At 40.1% G+C, this 22,604-nt stretch overlaps 1 protein-coding gene across 6 annotated transcripts in view; it reads right to left on the bottom strand.

Moving 5' to 3' along the window:
* pde9aa (phosphodiesterase 9aa) overlaps positions 1–22,604 on the bottom strand; it is a 108,497-nt gene that overhangs the window by 26,153 nt on the left and 59,740 nt on the right. For all 6 annotated transcript variants that reach the window (XM_062402445.1, XM_062402443.1, XM_062402446.1 and 3 more), the window contains 8 exons: positions 15,605–15,689; positions 14,790–14,850; positions 12,372–12,446; positions 7,034–7,120; positions 6,559–6,663; positions 1,502–1,584; positions 1,082–1,238; positions 894–1,007 (listed from right to left, as the gene is read on the bottom strand). In XM_062402445.1, coding sequence (XP_062258429.1) covers positions 894–1,007; positions 1,082–1,238; positions 1,502–1,584; positions 6,559–6,663; positions 7,034–7,120; positions 12,372–12,446; positions 14,790–14,850; positions 15,605–15,689 — 767 coding nt within the window. The remainder of the gene's footprint in view (positions 1–893; positions 1,008–1,081; positions 1,239–1,501; positions 1,585–6,558; positions 6,664–7,033; positions 7,121–12,371; positions 12,447–14,789; positions 14,851–15,604; positions 15,690–22,604) is intronic.

Here is a 22,604-nt window from a genome sequence, read left to right as displayed (position 1 = left end):
TTCAAGTTTAAGATTCAGATTCTGGTTCTGATTATTTTCTAAGTCAAATAAGGTCACAGTGATCTTTACCTTTCACCACTGAAATCAAATCAGTTGCTCATGGAGTCAAAGTGACAACTGATCAAAATCTAAAGAAATTGATTTAATGCAGATTTGAAATATGTTCAAGAGGCCAAAGACATCATAATCTTGAATATGAACTTTGACTTCCCAAAATTAAGTAGTCTCTCAAGGCGTTCTAAAGATTACACGTTCAACATAAAAAATAGGGGTTTGTGATGTCCCTATGACCATGACCAAACTCTAATCAGTACATCCTTGAGTCCAACTGAACATTTTAAAAATTGGATTAACAGATCCGTGTGTACGTATGGACAGTCAAAAACATACTGCCTCTGCCCACTGGCTGTCCCTGACCCACATAAAACGCTTTACACACTTAATGATCAGGGAATACCAGAAAAGCAAACAATGGGCAGTAATTTAAGTATTTAAATTATAATAGTATATTCAGGAATAAAAGAGCATGTTCATGTAAAATGTGAATGTACCGGTACACAATACATTTCCTTCAAATTGTACACTAGTAAAAACTTCAACATATAATGAGATATAACCTAATCATTAGAAGAACAGGGAGAAAAACCTCAAAATCAGCTGATGTCATTGTTGACCACAATTTGTGCAACACAAATAAATTAACCCGTTTAATGTTATTTTATCACTTATAGGACTTTCTCATGCAGACTGTTGTTAACAATCATCAATAATCTTTATGTCATTAATTATAGTTTGTCCATGTTGTGATGATGCTGGTGCAACATAACATCTTTAAAAAATGTCGGTGACAACACAGCAGCCTTTGAGTTGTTTGTAAATCAAAGTGTCCTTACACAGGTGACGTGCTCCTCATCTGAGTAGTCAAAGTTGTTGACTTTCTGCTTGAAGGAATCAAGGATCTCACCATGACGCGCCATGTCTGTGGCCAGGATCAGTGTGATGGTTCCCTGAAACAAAGCACAAGGTGAAACAGCTCATCATGCACACACATACACAAACACACAGAAGCACACATACTTACCTGTCGTATCTGTTTGAATGCCTCTGAGTCGAAGTTGGAAAAGATGTTGCAATCAGACTGAGAGAAGATCTGGAAGGCTACAGCACAGTGATGATTTTCCAGCGGGGAGATGTCATTGTAGCGAACGGCTAACTCTGTTCTGGCATTGACCTGGTACCTGGAACAAATGTTGGGATGAGATGGAAAGAGCAAAACAAGAATTAGGCTTCAACTACAAAATTAACTGCCAGCGTAAATGTGACTTGTTTGCTCATGTTTAATAAAGTCTAATTCTACAGAAAAGTAGAGTGGAGTGAGGACTGAGGAGGAAGGAAGGAATGATGTAAAGCAGGAACAAATTATTTATAACAAAGAAAATAAATAGTGACAATGTAGGGTGAGAATTCTGAGTATGCATGTGTTTGTGTTAGTTTGTCTTACGTGTTGTTGAATCCGGGGTGATCGAGGTCATGACACACAGCAGCTGTCATAAGAATCAAAATATCCACCTGTGTGAACTTCTCCTAAAAAATAAACATATATTACATAAATAAAATTATATTTCACAATGCAGCAAAGTGTTTAACCACGTGTGTCTGTGTGAGAACTTGTTAGCACATCACTGGTACAGATGCTTCGTAATCATTCATTTGGCCTATGATAATTAAGCCTCCTGGGAATAGTCGTCTCAAATATCAGAGGTAAAAGAGATGAGAGGGAGAGTTCCTGAGAAGAAGCTCCTCCTTCCCTGTTATCAGGGGCGTTTCTAGGATTGAAAGAAGGGGGGGCTTAGCCCCTAAGGATGCTGAATGTTTGCGGGCGCGGGGCGTGCCAATTTTTTTGCCAAAATCACACTCTTTCTGATTGAGCCATTCATAGATGGCTCAATCAGAAAGAGTGTGATTTTTCTCTGTATCTTTGATTGCATTCATACAGTATAAGATAACAGAAGAGACAGAATTTCCGGGTCATTGTGAAATTTGACAACACAAATATTAACTTTTTAGCCTGACGTTGTCAGACTCACAATTCTAGTCAGAATGTGAGTCTGAGACCGCTCCATTGGGCTGTGATTATGGGGCGTGTTTCAACTGACCAGGAAATACAATTCCTCTTCGCTCAATTGGATAGACCTACAACCAATAATAGCAACGTAGTATGTGACGTATGTTAAGCAACGCATTGTGAGTTATTTACTAACGCCGGGTTCACACCGGACGCTGAAGCGATGCAGAAGCGACCCTTCAGCGCAGCACCAAGCCTTAAATAACAGCTGGCTCCCATCCACTCCCATGTTAAAACTTTGTGCGGGTCACACCGGAGGCTGAAGCACCACGCTGCGCCAGGCTGCCTCGCGCCGTGCAGCGATCGTTTCGGCGTCAAGTCTATTTCTTGCGCTTGACGCGAGTGTATCGCAACAGGAAACACACTGAAAAACGACCTTAAACTATATTGATGACATATTTTATATGATATAAATGATCAAATATGCATCCCATACTTTGAAGTCCCCTTCTGTTGTCTTGGAGTTTTAATTTGACCAATGACATTATTAAATGTCCCTCTCTGCCCATCCACTACAGCCACACAAGCAGTGATACAGATAAAAAGAGAGAGAGAGGGGGCTAGGTATTCTCCACATAGGCTTGAGTGGAGAATACGTAATTTACCCTCGACACCCGACATTTAACAGAGCAAACAGCGGAGAAGTTCTTCAACATGGATGACAATAAATTAATAATTGAAGTGGAGAAGTGCAGTGAGTGTATGATCCTCGGAACATGTTGTATAAAGACAACACCAAGAAAGACAAATGTTGGGATGCTGTTGCTTAATGTTGGAGCAACAAGTAAGTATATGCTTTTAATCTACTGGATCAACGGGTGATATTATTAGCGCTGTCCGGCGGTTCAGCGTCGCTTCAGTGTCCGGTGTGAACAGCCAAGCGCTGGCGCGATAGGGATTAGCCGAGGGTTTGGCGTAGCCTCCACGTTCTCTGTTCCTCTTTCAAAATGAATGCGCTGTCGATGTCTTCTAAAACAGACTCAATGGCAGCATCTACACATCTCAGCTCTCCAGCGGCAGGCATGTATGTTGAAAACGAATTCAACCCAAGGGCACTTTGATGACGTGGTTGATTACGTTGCCGTTGATCATCTGTCCATCATCGTATAAAGCCCGCCCTGACAATCTGATTGGCCTGGTCGGGCATAATTTCTCCTCAACGGAGCGACTCCAGACCAAACTTCCCGACCTCAAATGTTGTGGGCGGTGCTAAATTCGTCTGGCATCCAGGCTATGAACTTTTCTCCAATAGAGAGAAATTATTTTCCTGTTTGTAAAGGAAAGATGGATATACTAGTTTTCATATCCGCGTCACTCCCAAATCCTAATTCTTAAAGGGACCATACACAATGGATGGACAATGGACCTGCCAGTGTAACAAACGTTAACAACTACAGATAGCCACATTCTGTAACTACCTGTACTTACAATTTCACTCCGTGCATCATTTACTATGAGCTAAACTCCTTGGCTGTAATCCTGCTGTCTTGATGAGAAACGTTACTTGGCAGAGTATGAAAGCCAGCGCAGCAGCGATGCAGACTCCCCAAGGTCCTAGTGCCCAGTGTTTTATTGTTAAGTATGATGAGAGGCTTTTGGATTGTAATTTGCACTCACATATGTAGCATATTAGAGTTATAAATAACTTGTCCTTGTGTAAAACAATAGTTTAATTTAAAAAAAAAAACTACTTGATCAAAGAGGAGAGAGAAATATATTTTCCACGCAAATTATAATGAAAGTTTAGATATTTATTATAGGGTTAGTTTATTAATATAAATTAAACCTGTTAATTTCTACACACAGATATGTTTTTTATGTCATTCTGATATCAAATACAGTAGGTAACAGACTTAAATGTCAAACTCAATTTACAATTGAGAGTGAGCATTTTAGCCAAAATAATTGATAAGCTTGACATGTGAGGATAGTGCAAAGAGCCCATAAGGCGTCTCCTGCAAACTACACCCAAATTACACAAGATATTTTACCATCGTTTGGGGAGAGTCCACACAAAAGAATAAAACTGAGGCCTGTTAGCCATGCTGAGACCAGCTCTAAAGTTTTCACTCTGAATCCAGCATGGAGCTCTCCTCTGATTGGAGGGGCATTCTCCAGCAGGCCCAGGTGGACCCCTGCTGGGTTTCCTAGCTGCTCCCTGAGATTTGAACTCTGACATTCAATTGGCTTGGATTATCATATGACCCCCCTCCACCTCTAAGGTGATATAAATACAGGAGAACCCCAGAGCTCGAGGCTTTTCCCCTGCACTGATGACCTCTCCAGACCTCTACAGGTCTCCAGATGATTTATTTGCTTAAGAAGCAACCACGAACTTAAGTCAACGGTTTTATTTTGAAAGACTATTTTTGTTACTTTAACTTGAAAAGATCGCAACAAGAAGTTCACTCGCAGGTCAAGATCACAAACTCTTTCCTCACGATCGACAAACAATTCTGCCACAGTTGTTATTCCTGCAGAAGGACAAAGTTTCATTCCGTCGAAGAAGAAAGACAAATCCTCTTCCTTTCCGGTCCAGCTCTGATCTCCGTGTCCCCACTCGAACCACCGAAACACAGCTAGAGAGACCACGCATCATTCACTGGACTTCTGGGAAATACGCGCCAACAGCGCTTGCAACACTGCAAGTGTATGTTTGTTTAAAGACCTCCTTATCTATTTTCAGCCCGTGTAAAACGCAGCGAAACGAGCAGGCACTTCCAGTTCTTTTGTTTACTGTGTTGAATGTATTAACGTGCTTGGCACCGTAACGGAGCGCTTCCGGCCGCACTGTTTTTCGTCTGACTAAGTTTGCAGAGACTTTACCGATCAAAAGGTCGGTACAAAGCGCCCGCTTGGGTACCAAGGGGTGAAGTAACTGTAAAATTGTCTCTGGGATGCTTTTGAGAGCTTATCTGATCACTCCTGGCATGTTTATCTTTCTTTCTCTTTCTCTCTCTCTCCCCCCTCCTAAACCTACTTTTACACATGTCCCGACGTGCAGTCACACATTTCACGTTACATAGATAAATCTAGACTTAGAGAGCCTGAATGCATCGCGACGCCATTCTGCGCCAAAACCAAGAGATAAGAATCTCATTGTCTGAAAATTCCTTTGGGTAACTTACGTGACCGACCGCAATCTTGTCTTCGGCCTCATGGCTTAGCGAATGTAAATCTCCATTTTGAACGTAACATAATTTTGAATTCGGCCAGACTACGTCACTACGTGACTGCGTCATTACGTCATTGCCACTCCCTCTCTCTCTCACACACACACACACACACACAGAGACAGACAGGCAGGCAAACACACACACACACACAGACCTAGATATATACCCTCAGTATTACATGTGTGTATTAATTGTGATAAGTGTTGCTGCTGTTGTCATCTTTGAAATATTGGAGTTTGTTAAACGAAGAATCATTGAATACCATTAACTTTATATCCCTTTTTAATAAATCCTTTTGTAATTACAGTATCTGTATCTTGTGATTATTTGTTCATATGTATGTACATCTCAAATACTATAGCCTGTGCTCAAATTTAAAACCCTTCATTGTTTATTATATAATCATTAATATTAAATATTTAGATTATTAATTTTATCTTTTATAAACTGAGACTGATCTTTAAAGATTGACTTGTTGGTCTCTGTAACCAGGGTGGTGCCCCGCGACGATAAGTAATAATTACAGATTATATTATTCTTAATTGATAAGTTGATTGTTTTCAATAATTATTTAACTATTCTTAATTGACAACCGTATCATTTCTAATTAATTATTTTACTATTCTTAATTAATAGCTTTATCAATTTCAATTATTCTTAATAAATAATCTTTATCATTTGAATAATCATATTTCATGATTATTAAGAATTTGCTCAAATAACTGTGAAGTTTCATGAATATCATTCCTGATGGTTTATGAGTTCTGCTCTATAAACTAAATGATTGCAGATAGACAGATTGACAGCACTGATCACTATATTGCACCGCATTATTTGCCGGGGGGACAACAAGGATAAAAGGTTGGTTCAAAGAAGCCGACTGTCATGGTTCAGGCAATTCCTGTTGTGTTTTCCCTGTTCTCTATGCTCCCCTCTTCTTCTCCTCCTTGTGCATGTGTGTACATGTGTGTATGTATTTGTGGGAGCAGTTTTCCCCAATCCCTCTGTGTGTCTGCTTTCAGGTCCAGTTAAAAACAAATCCTCACACAGAAATATATATAGGTGGAGATGTATTTTTGTCAGACTCTGAAAAAGCTCCCAGACTGACCACATTGTTAATAGTTTAGATATTCTCATGATGACTTCATTGACCATTTTTAGCATGTTAAAGGTTTTGCTTCAAAGTGTACAGTTTCAAGTCAGTATTGGGTGAAGCTTCAATTCTCACAACAGTCACATCTGTATGAAGCTGATTACCTGTAAGCTGCCGAGGCAGATCATGCTGTACATCATCTGGGTGACACAGAAACAGTGGCGGAAATTGTGGAAGGCGTTATTCCTATAATTGTCATGAATGCATAACTACGAAGGGAGAAAGAAATAGAGACAGGTTATTATGCAAGTTCTTCAACATGGATGACATTAAATTAATAATTGAAGTGGAGAAGTGCAGTGAGTGTATGATCCTCAGAACATGTTGTATAAAGACAACACCAAGAAAGACAAATGTTGGGACGCTGTTGCTTAATGTTGGAGCAACAAGTAAGTATATGCTGCTTTTAATCTACTGGATCAACGGGTGATATTATTAGCGCTGCCCAGCGGTTCAGCGTCGCTTCAGTGTCCGGTGTGAACAGCCAAGCGCTGATGCAATTATAACTTTTGTCAGGAATCTGTAAGATCTTGCTTTGTTTCTGTAAATATATTTGAATGTTTGTGGTCCAGGTCTCACCAGCCATCTCTTGAGTGTGACAGGGTTAATATTGAAGTCTTTAACCAAGCCAAGGTCATGATACATATGTTCCAGACAGCTCAGCATCTGGAAGGACAAAGGAAAGCAGTTGCTATGTGTTTGTATGCAGTGAGGGATCTTCCGGTACCATATACAAAGCTATGAAGAAAACAAAAAAAAAGTGTATATTGTAGCGCAGGTGCATATAGTAGGGCACTGGCTGGTTAATTAGTGCCAACTTTTACAGAGGATCTGATACAATATCTAATAAATAAGGTAAAACTCTATCGGGCATAACACAGACAAAATAAAACTCACTGAGAACCCAATACTTCCATCTAGCTCACTTACTCCACTAATGCAGTGTGCATAGAGACTACTTACACACTGATTGGCTTAGATCAGGGGTTCTCAAACTTTTGCAAACCGGGCCCCCCCAAAGCTGGTTAACGGTAGTTGGGGCCGCCACCACCGGCCTAAACTACACCACAATATATAGATAGATGATAGCTTGGAAACAGTGCTATGCTTGGAGATGGTGGATTGTTTTTGCAGGAGGCCATCACAATTACCTTTGAAGAAGTCCACAGGCTTCTCTTTCAAGTCAGGGTGTTTGGTGTCGAGGTGCCTTTTTAATTTGCATGGCTTCATGCTGTCATTTACCAGCACCTCGGCACTCAAAACACACGGAGGACGTTGAGCTTGACTTCTTCGCCACTGGCGCATCGGTTGCATGAATTTTACGAATCAGTTGCATCAAATAGAACACCAGCACTAGTAGACAAGTGCTGGTGTTTTATTTGTTGCAGCACAGTGGATGATTGAAGATTTAAAGGTAGGTGTTAAGGAGAAAAGGGATTAGGCTACGAATAGGCCTACTGCAAGTCAAGGGCGTTTCTAGGATTGAAAGAAAGGGGGGGCTTAGCCCCTAAGGATGCTGAATGTTTGTCTAACCCTAACCCTAGACATAAGTTCAGGGTCATTGTGAAATTTGACAATACAAATATGAACTTTTCTCAAATAGAGAGAAATAATTTTCAATGAATTGGATGATATACCGGTACAATAGTGTTATGAGGGACACTATGATATTTAGTTTTCACTAGCATTAACTGATTATAAACAACAAGCCACATATTGCACTGATATTATTGTTTTAAAATACTAGAGATAGATATTAATGCAAAGAATAGATAGCTGTCGATAGTTATTTCTTACATTTCAAATTTGCTCGTTCACACTCTTGCTCATTAGAGACATTTTCAAACAAAATAGCTAGCTAGCTAGCTAAGTGTTATGATAGCTCATTACAATATTCCCTTTCATTTGCCTCAAGTAAACCTAAATTTAAGCAGGTAACAATCGTTAACAACTACAGATTGCCACATTCTGTAACTACCTGTACTTAAAATTTCACTCCGTTCTTCATTTACTATGAGCTAAACTCCTTGGCTGTAATCCTGCTGTCTTGATGAGAGACGTTACTTGGCAGAGTGAGAAAGTCTGCGCAGCAGCGATGCAGACTCCCCAAGGTCCTAGTGCCCGGTCTTTTATTGTTAAGTATGATGAGAGGCTATTGGATTGTAATTTGAAGGGGGAGAAAACATACAAACCAGAAACGCACTCACATATGTAGCATGTTAGAGTAATACACAACTTGTCCATGTGTAAAACAATAGTTTAATTAAAAAAAAAAAAAAAAAATCCCATTAATTATTAGTGGAGGCTGAAGAACATGCTTTAGGGGGGCTTCAGCCCCCCTAAAGCATGTTCTTCAGCCATGCTTAACGACGCCCCTGCTGCAAGTGCAGGAAGGTATTACTAAGGAAGGAGTGAATCTTTGCTCTCTGCAACTCGCGTTCAAATGATAACACTCCTGGAACGAAACAGTATTTGATTTGCTTGTGTCAGTCCAGCCCCTTTCATCTTGCCACTGAGAGAGCTTTCACTAACCAGTGACAGGTCGTCTGTCTTTTAAAAAAAAAGTTTTTAATTTTAATTTAAATTTTTTTTTTTTTATTCTTTTTTTATGTCTGTCATTTCTAAGAACAAGAATAGACTGTGGAGTTTCACATGAAAGTTCTCTTTTTCTGGCCATTTTGAGAGTATAATGGAAACCACAAATGTGATGCTCCAGATACTCATCTAGCTCAAAGGAAGGCCAGTTTTATAGTTTCTCTCACCAGCAGTTTTCAGCTGTGCTAACATAATTGCACAGAGTTTAAAAAGTTTTTCTAATCATCCATTTGTCTTCTAAGGCAATTAGCAAACACAATGTACCATTAGAACACTGGAGTGATAGTTGCTGGAAATGGGCCTCTATATACATATGTAGATATTTAATTAAAAACCAGATCTTTCCACCTAGAATAGTCATTTACCACATTAACAATGTTTAGAGTGTATTTCTGATTAATTTAATGTTATCTTGAAAAAAACAGTCTTTTTCTTTGAAAAATAAGGACATTTCTAAGTGACCCCAAACTTTTGTATGGTAGTGTATAGTTGCTCAGGTCATTTTAACACTGAGTCCTGACTGTGCGTCACGTATCGTCAGCACAAAATGTTGACGAGTCCTTTTTCCGGTTTAAATGCAGTCTCATAAAATCTTGAGCCAACACTAAGTTAGTTAATGTACTCATCCGGTCCTGATAACTAGTGATGGGTGTTTATTAGTTAAAGTGAGAGCAGGTCAGAGTGGAGGAGTACAGAGAAACTCCTGCACGATACAAACCAAATGCAAATTCTGCTATGATCACTGAGCAGCTGTGACATGAGAAATTATTTTCGTTTCAACTGTTATTCAACAAAGGTACTTACCAGCTGCTTCACATGACCGAGCTCTGATCTCACTCAGGTCTCTCTGAGCGAGGGAGTGGGGATAGACAGGGCAAAGCTCACACACAGACTCGCTCCTGGTATTTCACATTATTACATTACATTACATGTCATTTGGCTGTCGCTTTTGTCCAAAATGACTTACAATTAGTACACTCAACATCTATGAGAGGCCATTTAGGGGTTCAGCATCTTGCCAAGGACACTTCGGCATGCAGATGGGGAAGAGTGGGGATTGAACCGGCAACCTTCTTGTTGGCGAACGACCACCCCACCCCCTAGGCCACACCACATGATGGCCTGATACGACGATGAATGACATTGATCATATGAAAACTGATTCACTCAGTTCATCGTTGACGAAAAATATGAACGTGTTCAAGCACAAAACTATACACAGAACCACTGTAGAGGGGGTTAAGAGCGATTTGAGGGCCTAGAGCTGCGAGTTGCAGAGCCCTGGTCTAGAATGTCAGGGGACACATGACACATGGGAGCTTCTCTTCTTCTCCCTCCTTATCACATTCAAATTATGAATGTCTCATCTATACATGTTCCTGACTTGACTTCTTCCCAGGAGTCCTTATGCCTTATCGTTTGCAGATCCAGGGTCACAGCAGCAGCCATATCGTGAATAATGATAGTGGATCGTGTATCAGAGATCCTGATCCTAATGGCGCATCCTGTATCATGCTGGCTGATCGTGATAGTAATGGCGGATCCTGTATCGAGGTGGCAGCTAATGGTGGATCCTGATGGCCGCAGTGGATCATGACGATGGATTATTGACTATGGTGGCATCTGATCATGATGGTGGATCGTGGTGGATGCTTACAACAAGACTGCTTGATATACAATATGTCTACTCAGATACGCCATTACAGTATATCCAAAACGTTCCTCTTCCTTGTCAAATAATGGCGCCTACATAACTCATGTACAATTGACAGTTGACAGTGGTTGGTAATGGAGTTGGTAATTAGGGCCTGAGCACCAAAAAGACAGTGAGAGAGTGCAGCCCTATTGAAATTTTAATTAATATTATTAATTCAGGCAAATTAATTGGCTTTTTGAGGGCTTAAACATGCTCAAATTCTTACCAAAATCTGCAGAACTTAGAAAGTGGTGAAAGTTTACGTATTCTGGAGCAATATTCAATGGGCGTGGCAACATTTCTTAACGCTGCCCCTTGAGACACCTGGAACGTGTTCACTTTGACCGATCTTCACAAAAATGTATCATGACCAGACAAACAAAAAGGTCTGAGGTGCAATTCGAAAAATGCAACAGGAAGCCCGCCATTTTTCATTTAGTGGCCATATTCCACATTTTTACTTTGAAATACTTGTACCAGGGCTTTCATCAGATCAACTTCAAGTGGAGATGAGTGTCATCACAACAAGATGGAGATACAAACTAACTCAAAGATAGATTTTTCGTCACATCGTTTGACCGTGATGTGGCGTCGAACACGAGGTTCTGTATCCCGGACATACATTGACCATGAATCCTTTGATACTGAGCCGTAAACAAACAACTCAACTCCTGCAGTGACAGTGTCATTGGTCAAGATCAAAGGACTCTTCATGTCTTGCAAAGGTGACGTCATTTTCTCTGTCTCAGAATTGGGACATTTTCTCAAACCGTGTAAACATTGAGGTGCGGCGAAGGTTCTATCACCACCAAACTTCTTTGTCATGATCAGAGTCCAAGCTTGAACAGCTCTATATATCAATATTTCCTCAGAGCTTTAGAGCAACCTACTGATCATTGTGAAAATTAAGTTGTTATAACATTGTCCAATTGACACATAACTGCTCACGCTACATCAGAGCATTTTTAACTTAACTGTCCCCATTGTAGTTGCATTTTGGATAATACAGGTAGTAGAATATGAGGAAGAACAATATGTGCAATAAAAGAGAATATATGTAGTTCAGCTGTCTTGATTTTGATCCTTTTAAGTCTTCCATTTTGAGTCCACCAGGTTCTTTACAAGTGTGATGCTAAATTGGTGAAGCACTCTTAACATTATTTACAAATCAAAATGGCTGCCATTAGAAGTTCAAACAAGAGAATGTGAGTTTCCAATTAAAAACACATCCTACTTCAACCAAGGACTTTTGACTTAGGAAAGGATATCGACTGATTTAGAAGTTATTAAAAGCATATTCATCAATTTATATTTATAACTCAATTAGTTGATAAATGCAAACTACATATTAAACAAAATTAAACATTATTAGCCTGTCCTTAATGAAAAAATGAATAAACTGATTAATCACAGAGCAAGTCTCACCTCATAAGGTTCCCACTGCCAAGCATTTAATATAGGAAATCTAAGAGCTTCTACGGTCTCCTTAGACAGATGGTACTACACACAAACAAACACACACAGAGAGCAGGCAGGCCGGATAGACAGGAAGACATGGGACACAGGCAGAAAGGAAAGGGAGAAATTATGGGTGAGACAGGTTAAGCTGTAAGTTGTGAGTCTTACCTCATTGGCCTCCCACAGCCAGACGTCAAAGTAGGGTTTTTTGAGGGCGTCTATGGTCTGTTGTGACAGCATGTACTGCAGGCAACAGAGCTCACAGTTAACCCTGACCACCCCTGTCGAGCTTGGGGGCACACATCTAAACATACCAACTTTACTGATCTTGCATAAATACTAACGTCAACCCCATTACACGACTATATGTTCCAAAACTCTTGCTGCTTTAAATGTGTAACAAATATCCATTGAAAGTCGTACTGTAGGAAACACAAGCTTTTAACAGGCAAATGTAAATGTCTAAAATACAGCTTGTCTTTGTGTGTAAATTGTTCATTAATTCATTGATGTGTTTGACCAGGACTACAACCATCTGAGTCTGGCATAATTTCGAGCCGACAGGTCATGTCTGAAAACAGCTTAAGTTTCTTGTATTTTTAAGTTTCTTTCAACTACCAACACAATTTACATGTGTTGTAGTCCTGTCCTAGGAGTGACATGAAATGAATCTGCTGTTATTCTAATAAAAAACGTCACTAATGAATTGTATTCCATATAATTATACCTCATAATTATGTTGACATTATTCTGTAAATTAGCGCAGTTGTCATGCATTTTGTGCAAGTCACACATTATGGCTGGCATGACTTGCAGAATGTTAAAGGTCGCCATGTAAGCTTTTTTCAGATAATTATCTAAATTGTACTACTTTCACCAGAGGATTGTGGTTAGACTGAAGCTCTTTGGCTCATGATACCCCTTGTTAAGTCACATACAAGATAGAATTGCTCATACAATGAGAATCATATGTGCACTCGTACCATGGTGAAGCACATATTCCTTAACATAGCTGGTGGCAAGTGACTACTACTGATGATGACAAAAAGGAAAGGAGAGTTGCCTTATACTGTAAACTATTTAAACCTTTCTGGGTTTTAATTTGATGTATTCGTACCTCTAAGAGGATATATCACTGGTTAAAAGACGTAAAAACTGCTGCAATGTGTTTTTCCATGTCCTCTTTTCTGCCACTCAGTGGAGTTGAAGACACATCAGGTTGTTTTCGCCTGCCTCTTGAGTCCCTCCTCTGATTGGCTGACTGTACTTTGAGTAAAGACTCGACCAGGCCTATCACCGGTCTCTTTCTGGCGCATTAGACGATCTATGGCTGTAAACACAGCTGAAAGCAGTGTTGCCAACTTAGCGACTTTGTCGCTAAATCTGGCGACTTTCCAAACCCCCATGGCGACTGTTTTTGTTCAAAGCTACTAGCGACGAATCTAGCAACTTTAACTGTGGATATTAGAGACTTTCTGGTGTTTTGGAGACTGACGTGAAAGCACATATCGTTCTGCAGTGACTGTCCTCAACGAGCAACGGGTGCTGCCGTGAGCCCCTTCGCTGTCCCAACGCACTCACAGTCACTCTTGCGCATCAAGAGTCCCAGCTGCAGTCAGAGCAGAGAGGAGAGCCACGCTCCGCGTCCTCCAGACTGCAAATTAATTTTGCATGCGCAAAGCCACCGCTGATCCTGCCCTGGCTTACAGAGCGGGATGTAAGTTTCAATGTATCTTCACTGTCACTGGAAAACATGAGTCATTGAGTTCAGTCTCTTCATCGATGCAGAGTCCACATCGTGATACAGCTAAGAATCTAGACTTTTCCACACCTCTCGAGTGGAACGTGGTGAAACTGAACCCTTTCAGGGCCCTGAAAACAAAACCAAACTTAAGAAGAAAAAAAATTACTTGCTCTGCCAGAGTGTCTCTTTTGGATCATTTTGCCGGTCTCAAGCCCGGATAAAGGAGGAGGGTTGGACGTAGAGCTAGCAGTTGCACCCCACATAACAGCCTTTTGATTCAATTTGATATTCTAACATTTAACAATACAGGACAAAATTGATTTATCTATGTGGGTCTAGATACAGCATTAAAGTCATGAAGTGATGGCCTATTTCAATGGCAAGATAAAAAAAAATAAATAATCAACAGAAGAATACGGAAGCGTATTGCATTCACTTTTTACTTTTTATTTTTTGGGCATTTATCTCAGAGTGACTGGAGGAGGTATAAAACGAGATGTTTCGATAACATATTTCTTAAAATGAATTAAAAAGTCAGTGGAGTGACTGTTTTCATTCTTTGAGGGTTCATACTGACCCCCTTCAAGTAATTACAGATAGTAAAAGCTGAGAAAAGTTATTTTACACTATTCTATGTGCTATTGTTGTGTATGTTTGCTAAAATACACAAAGGTCGCATTGTTCATGTTTATGCATTTACAGACTTGTCTGAAGTTAGAACTGTTGTCATGTTCCTTCACAGTAGCTTTACAAAACATTTAAAAACATTTTTTAGATAAGAACGGAAAAATGGTCTTGCATTAGGCTTATTGTGCAGTGGAGACTTTCTAGTAAAGCCTTACCTTGGGATAAGAGGGCACATCTCTATGAGGAGTCAGCTTCTTATTGTCTTCCAGGAAGTCACTATTAAGAGGAAACAGCTTCATATTAGGAAAACAATAGAATAAAAAATAACATTTCATACTGTGTATGTTCTTCATAAGATCCAAAGTCTGGACCTTAATTACCAAAAAAGATCTTCTAACAATGATCTTTCAGCGGTCTTTTACTGTTCCCATTGTAACAACAGCTGCTATTAAGGTTTAACGCTAGCACTACAAGTGACACCTAACTATTGACTGTTGTCACTTTTATCTGTCAATTACTTTTATTGACTGAAACATATTTATTATCATAACATTGTGATATACTGTATTTCCACATGGGACATTACTGATTTAAAGAAATATCCTTCGAAATGCTTCTTTAATAAATCACTTAAATTATTTTTTAATTATCAAATTTTCTGTCTTTGAACCAATGCCAATACAGTAGCAACTACTATTTCTGCTACTACTGCAGTAACATGGAAATTACATTATAATTAATTACTAACCACTGTGCATATTGGCATTTAGAGTATGGTGAGGCTCAATGTAATGCAGATATCCTGACAACACTGCTGCTCAATAGAAGCATGAGCTGAAGTAAAAGTGAGGATCTAAACATTATTTGGCAGAGACTAGCCACAGAGGGTGGCACAGGAAGTAGACCAGGTAATCCAGGTGACCAGAAGGTTGGGGGCTCAATCCCTAGTTCCTCCCTTCATTATACTTATGTGTCCTTAGGCAACCCCCTGATTTTACCATTTACCAATTGTTACTGTTGTAGCTGTCACCTGTTGTGTCTTGATGCCATCTCTTCACGGAGTTTCTTTATGTCGTTGCGACATTTCTCAATCTCCACCACCTTCATGCCCTCCACTGTAGGCAAATACAATGTCATGGTTAATGATGTTAAATGTAAAACCTTATTAGCTTAGCCGGGCTAAAGTGTTCATTGCCCCAGATAGGTGAGAAACAGGACAACACTGGGAGATCTTCAAGATATTTATGGACTTCATACCAGACAATAATGGTGTTTTTCACAAAAGGATAATCTGTGTTTCTTCTTAGCTTCTTAAGGGGAGCAGAGTATAAAAAACTATCCAGGGTCAAACCCTTTGAAGACAACATTTCAATTTGTAACCAGGGCTGAACATCCTCTCTACAAAACCAAAACATGGCGGCCCTCAATTGGCAGACCAGTAGTAACACTGTAAATTTGGTAGTTGTAACCCTCCCCTATCATAAGGCAAGTATAGAAGAGAGAGTCTAAGTCGTGGCTTCCTGTTGTTCTAAATAAAGTCTGAAAGCAGCTTCCTTACTTTAGAAAAAAGAAGGTGGAGGAGCTAATGGGATTGATTGAAAAATGTATAAGAATTTAGGCAATATATTCATTTTAATTATATTTATTTTTCCTAGTATAGACAGAGGCAAAGTTGTCCATCTTTGGACATCTTCTGACAGGTTAGCAAACATGGGCTCATAGTTAGTTGCACTAAGGGTGTTTATCTTAGGGGTTATTCTAATACCCAGATATTTAAAACCGTCTATATCATTTAAAAATGGGTGAGAAACAGTTGGATTCCTTCTCTCCTGTTCATTTAGGAACATAATAGAGGATTTATCTTTGTTCACCTTAAAACCAGAGAAGCTACCAAACTGGCTGATCAACTCTAAGAGGATTGGTATTGATTTAACAAGATCTGATAGAAATACAATGGTATCATCTGCATACAATGCTATATAATGTTACACCACAAATTAAAGGGTGTGATCTAATTGCTATTGCTAGTGGTTCCATTGCTATTACAAAAAGTAAAGGTGAAATTGGTGAGCCTTGTCTCGTGCCTCGAAAGAGTTTAAACGGTTGTGAAATCATATTATATGTAGATACTACTGCAGATGAATCAACAAACAGAATTTCAAGTAATCACCAAACCCAAAACGCCTCAGCACCTCCAGGAGAAAGGGCCATTCGACTCTGTCTAATGCCTTCTCCGTGTCAAGTGACCGGATGGCAGTATCAGGGGCCCCCTCCCATACGTGAACTATGTTGAGAACTCTCCTCAAATTGTGGAACCCCTGACGATTTTTAACAAAGCCATTTTGGTCTGTGTGTATCATGGGTGGTAGGGCGGACTCAAATCTCAAAGTCAAGGCTTTAGCAATGTTCTTTGCGTCAGAGTTCAAAAGTGAGATTGGTCTGTGGGAGCCACATTCTGTTGGCGGTTTACTTGGCTTCAGAATAAGCGTTATCAAGGCACTTCGTAGCAAAGGGGGGTGGTAACCCTGTTTAAAGGATTCTGCATACATACCTAACAAAGGAGCTATTCATTTTTCTTTAAATAATTTATACATATCAATTGGGAGCCCATCAGGGCCTGATGCCTTACCGCCCTTCATGTTATGAATGGCGTTAGAAACATCTTCTAAATTCAGATCTTTATCCAGCTCAATTTTTTTATCTTCAGAGATACATGGAATTTCTAGCCGATCTAGGAAACTATTCTGATTTCTTGAATTTATTGGATATTCAGATTGATAGAAGGTCTTATAGAACGTGACAAAAGTATTGTTAATTTCCAATGGATCTGTTAATTTCCATTACCCCCTGTTCATTCCTAATTGCATTTATGGCTCTTTCTGAGTTAAGTTTTTTAATTTGCCAGGCTAACGCTTTCCCGGGTTTTTCACCTTGAGTGCAAATAATTCTTGTTTTGTTTCTACCGAATTATCAATGCTACTCATTCTCTCTAACTCACTGATTTTTGAGTCCAACTCGTAAATTTTTTGTTTAAATTTGTTCTTTTCTTTGGTGCCACTGAGAGTCCTTGTTGATCCCTGTGCTGCGTTGTTTAAATAAATACTTTATTTGCCTTTTATTGTGTAATGGTTTATGTGTGATGCACCCTCACTTCTCCATACCCACTTCGAGCCACCAGGGGGCGTAACATAAATTGGGGGCTCGTCCGGGATCTTTGATCCATTTAAGCAACAGGTTTGTTAAGTGTTGGTGTGCAGGGCACACGTCAAGTAGGCTGGTAATATTGGTTTGGCTTAAAGCTGTTTGAGACATCATGAGCATGTTCGATATTGAGGGTTTTCTTAGTGTTCCGTCTGTGGAACAGATTGATCGCTGTAAAAAAAAAGATTTGTATGCCATTGCGGCACATTTTGACTTTGCAGTCTCACCAGGTTTGCTAAAATCCGAACTGAAAGAAGCGGTTGTACGTATGTTGGTACAAAATAAAGTACTTGGTACGGGCAGTAGTGCAACTGCTAGTTCGCCCGCTATTCCATCCCCATCCTTGTCTTCTACCGCAGAGAAGGACAGCAGGGAGGAAGAGGTAGTTGGGGGAGGGCTGGTTGAGGATGAGTCAGGTCATTCAGATGCGGCCTCTGATCTGGAGCTTAAGCCTCCTCGTACTCTGCCCCGACTTTCTCCATTTTCCTTTCCTAGAGTAAGTGATGATACCCGCCATAGGCTACGCTTAGCGCGTTTGCAAATGGAGGCGCAGGAGAAAGAGAGAGATGCCGAATATAGTCATAAGTTGGCTATTCGGAAGATGGAGTTAGAAATGGACACCTCTAACCGCAGGATGGAATTAGAAATAGCAGCAGAAAAAGAGGTGAAGCTAAAGCGCCTAGAGCTAGAAGCTTTTGGGATGAGTTTAGCTCAAACTAGATCCATACCTACTGAGCACTCAACGCCTGCGAGAGGTTTTGATGTGAGCCGAAATATAGTGCTGGTACCTCAATTTCGTGAGGCGGAAGTAGACTCATATTTTACTGCCTTTGAGCGAGTTGCTACCTCACTGAAATGGCCAAAAGAGGTCTGGTCGATACTGCTCCAGTGTAAACTGACAGGTAAAGCACAGGAAATTTTAGCTTCACTCTCTCTAGAAGATAGTTTGTCTTATGAGGTGATCAAGACAGCTGTGCTTCGTGCCTACGAACTAGTGCCTGAAGCATATAGACAAAAGTTCAGAACGTTTAAAAACACACGTTAACGCCGACTGTGCTCCCGTTTCTGTGGTAAGTCACGTAGAGTATTTTATTTACATGTGTTCGCAGTGATTCGCAGGGTGCCTTTGAATCAGGCGTGCTAGCTTAGCAACGCTAATCCGGAAACTACATACCAGCTGCGAACGGGTTCGAAGCCAATGCTAGCTGTTACCGACACAACACTATGAACCCAGGTCCACCAAGCAGAGACAAGTGTTAATTTATAAGGATGAATCTGAGAAAGGAGACTGTGTGTCGGCTCAAGGAACTAGCTGAAACCTGAGTGTTTAACGTCACATCTGCATTGCAAGAGAAGCTGTTCAAAGGAGCATTACGTGTCCTAAAGCTCTTTCTTCAGAGTAGTGTTGTAACGTGTTACAGTGAAAAGTAACCGTGTCTGCCACCTTCACTCTTTAAATCGCTAATCTCAGACACACTTCACTGAATTATTTTGTTAAATATGAGTAAATCAAAGCCTTGTAACTTTAATAGAACAGACAGTGTCATACAGAATTGTAGGCTAATATGCACTACCTATTTCCTTAGCTGAAATGATTTAACTTTGAAGTCATATTTTATTTTTACTATGTAAAAGTCTGTTAAAAAGTTGACCTGGCACACGTATGACTTTACATATCTGTGTATTTGTGTTCAATGTTCCTCTAGCATGTCCAGCATGAGACACAACTTGAATCCAACCAGACTGAACACTGACTCCAGGTACAGACCTGTTTTCATTACTAATACAAACAATCAAAGTATTGCACATAATGCATTACTAATACAAACAATCAAAGTATTGCACATAATGCATAATGTATTAAATTATAATGCAATACTTTTAACGTGAAATAACTCCATACTGTACATTTATTGTCATGCTGGTGCACGTTTTAATCCAAAAGCATATTCAAATACATAGTTGAATATCCACAGAAAATGAGAATACACACTTGTTCAAAAGTAACACTTCCTGTACAATAATGATATATTTTGTGTTTCCTATCATTTTATTAGGGACAGATGAGCCTGAAGGACACAGCTGTGATGACCATGTTCTTTCTCTTATAGCAAAGCAGAAATATTAAACACTGGGTTGACCAGCACGAAGCTGCAGATCTCCACCATGTTGCTGCTGAGGACATCAAGTGCTGCAGTTCTTTATCTATGAAGAGAAAACGCACTGTTAAAGAATGTTTTGTGTTGTGTATGAAGAACAACAGATTTCAGATAGAACCGTTGTACTGTGGTCTTGGTTTGTATCCTCATGGTTAAATGTACATATTTTAAGTCCCTTCTGATAAAACTACTGAAAGAAATACAACATTGTACAAATAGATAAAATGTCTTTCTACCTCATCTGTAATATTCAAGGTGATAATCTCCCACAGAGCTATTGATAACAGTCCACATCAAGTCTCTCCACTTCCCTCAGTGTGAAAACATAATTATATAATTAATTTGAGAACTGTTAACAACACTGATGTGTGGAGATTATAATTAAACTAAACTGTCTAATTCACTGTAAAACTCCATGACAGGCTAAATAAACGAGGTGGGAATAGTAATGGTGGATATACCAGCCTGTAACAGAATAATGGTGAAACATAGTTACTATCACATGCAACTTACACGTGTAGCATCTTGATATTAAAAATAACGTCACAACCAAACACACGAAAAAGCCTTGAGCGATGTAAGCATATGAAGATAGATAAAGCAATAGGTTTTGTTGTTGTATAGTTTCAAGCAGTGGTGGGAGGTAACTTAGTACAAATACTTCTTTCCTGTACTTAAGTAGATTTTACACATTTCTGTTCTTTACTTGAGTATTTATTTTCCTGACGACTTTTTACTTTTACTTGCTACATTTGAACACAGATATCTGTACTTTCTACTTCTTACATTCTCAAAACTGTCTCGTTACTTGAGCAGCGGAGGTTGGCGCAACGCGAGCCTGTATGCACGGCGCACCTCTCTCTCTCTCTCGCTCACTTGCCTGCCCGCTGCCTCTGGTGATGTGCAGGTCCGGCGGCGTGAGGGGGGCGAGACCCCCCTCACGCGAGACCCCAGCGTCCACAGGTTGGTCCGGCTGCCTTGGTCGACCGGGGTCAAGTAGGCTGTACCGGTCATGATCCCTCCGCAGGTTCACCATCAGGAACCCTGTTACGAGATTGACTTCCTCTAGATTCCAGTTTGATCGTCTTCTCGGCGCTCCGACTCTGGCGGGGCCCATCCAAGGACCTCACTAAACCATCCAGTGAGGAATAGCGATGTGTGTACAAAGAGGAGGGACTTAATCAACACCAGCACATTCCCCATCCATTTATTCCCTTTACAATGATCCAGGTTCTCCATCATTTGTACTAGCAAAGTGCAGCTGTTAACAAAAGAGAAACTATCTTAATTTGTGTGCCTAGAACTTGTTTCCCTTTGCTGAGTTATTAGAAGGGGCATTGTGTATCACTCCTGCTACTGATGTAAGGTCCAGGTTTAGTGATATTTACACACTGTTTTAGTGGTTATACTGTTGTTTATTATTGTTCTTAGGCAGACACAAGAGGCATTTGTTTATTCTGTTGTGTTGATTCTTTGTTGTCTCTAGAAGTTCAGATGCACTGATCCATTACTATTTGAACCTCAGTATCTAAGGTTCAAAATTTGTAAAATTATAGATTATATGCATATAGTTATAATTTTTCAGTCAGTTGAAATAAATATTGAGGAGAAACATTTTTGGTAGTTTTCTGTCTGTATAGACTATAAAAAGCACTTTAGATTTGTAATTTTGGTACTTGTACTTTTGATACTTAAGTAAATTTCAACACCAGATACTTTTAATACTTATGTACATTTAATATGAGCTAATTTAAGACTTTTACTCAAGTCATTTTCTGACGGGTGACTTTTACTTTTACCAAAGTCACTTTCAAGTAAGATATCTGTACTTTTACTCAAGTATGGCTTTCAAGAACTTTATACACTGATTTTAAGGTTGCTTACCTTATTATTATAGAGCCACCTGCTGACTACAGGAAGTGAAGCGATACTCCTTGCCGCAGTGCACAAACACAGGCAACGTGGAGACGAGCGCTTGGTCCTCGAACGTTCTCTATTCCCCGACTGCAACAGACTTGGACTTGCCTGTGCTCGGGCCCGTTAGTGCTACAATGTAGCCCTAGTTTTCTTTTATTTCTTTCATTTTTCTTTTATCTTAAGTTGAATCTTATTTTGAAAGACTATTTTTGTTTTTAACTTGAAAAGGTTGCGCACAGGAACTTGCTCGCAGGCCGAGCTCAGAGACTTTCTTTCCACAATCCACAGCTGCGCCACCGCTGTTCATCCCTGTAGAAGAGACGAGGCAGAATTCCGTTCCAAGAGCAAGAGAAGTTCGCTCTATTCGGCCCAGCGCTGACCTCCGTTGCAACCACGAGACCCACCGGAGCACCGCTTAAGAGGCCAGGACTTCACTCATTTGTTTTCCAGGAATCCGCCCGTCCGCACGCATCCTGAGGTTCAACAAGACATTCGCTGGACTTCCGGAAAATTAGCGCGCCACGCGCAAGCAACACCGCGGAGGTCACAGTAAGAGGCTTTATTGTCTGGGCAGAGACTAGTTTAAATACTTAGCGTGTCATTTTATTTGAGTGTGTTTGTAGATCGCTGATCTGTTTTTAGCCGTGTAACGCGCGACGAACTGAGACGTCACATCCGGTTCCTTTGTCTACTATGTTCTGAGAAGCGCGCGGTAACAAACCGGTGCTTCCTTTTTACTTGTTACCGTCAGAG

This window comes from Platichthys flesus, chromosome 13, assembly GCF_949316205.1.
Source record: "Platichthys flesus chromosome 13, fPlaFle2.1, whole genome shotgun sequence".
Classification (NCBI taxonomy): domain Eukaryota; kingdom Metazoa; phylum Chordata; class Actinopteri; order Pleuronectiformes; family Pleuronectidae; genus Platichthys; species Platichthys flesus.
The sequence above is the reverse complement of the archived record's forward strand: the minus strand, read 5'-3'. Positions and strand labels throughout refer to the sequence as shown.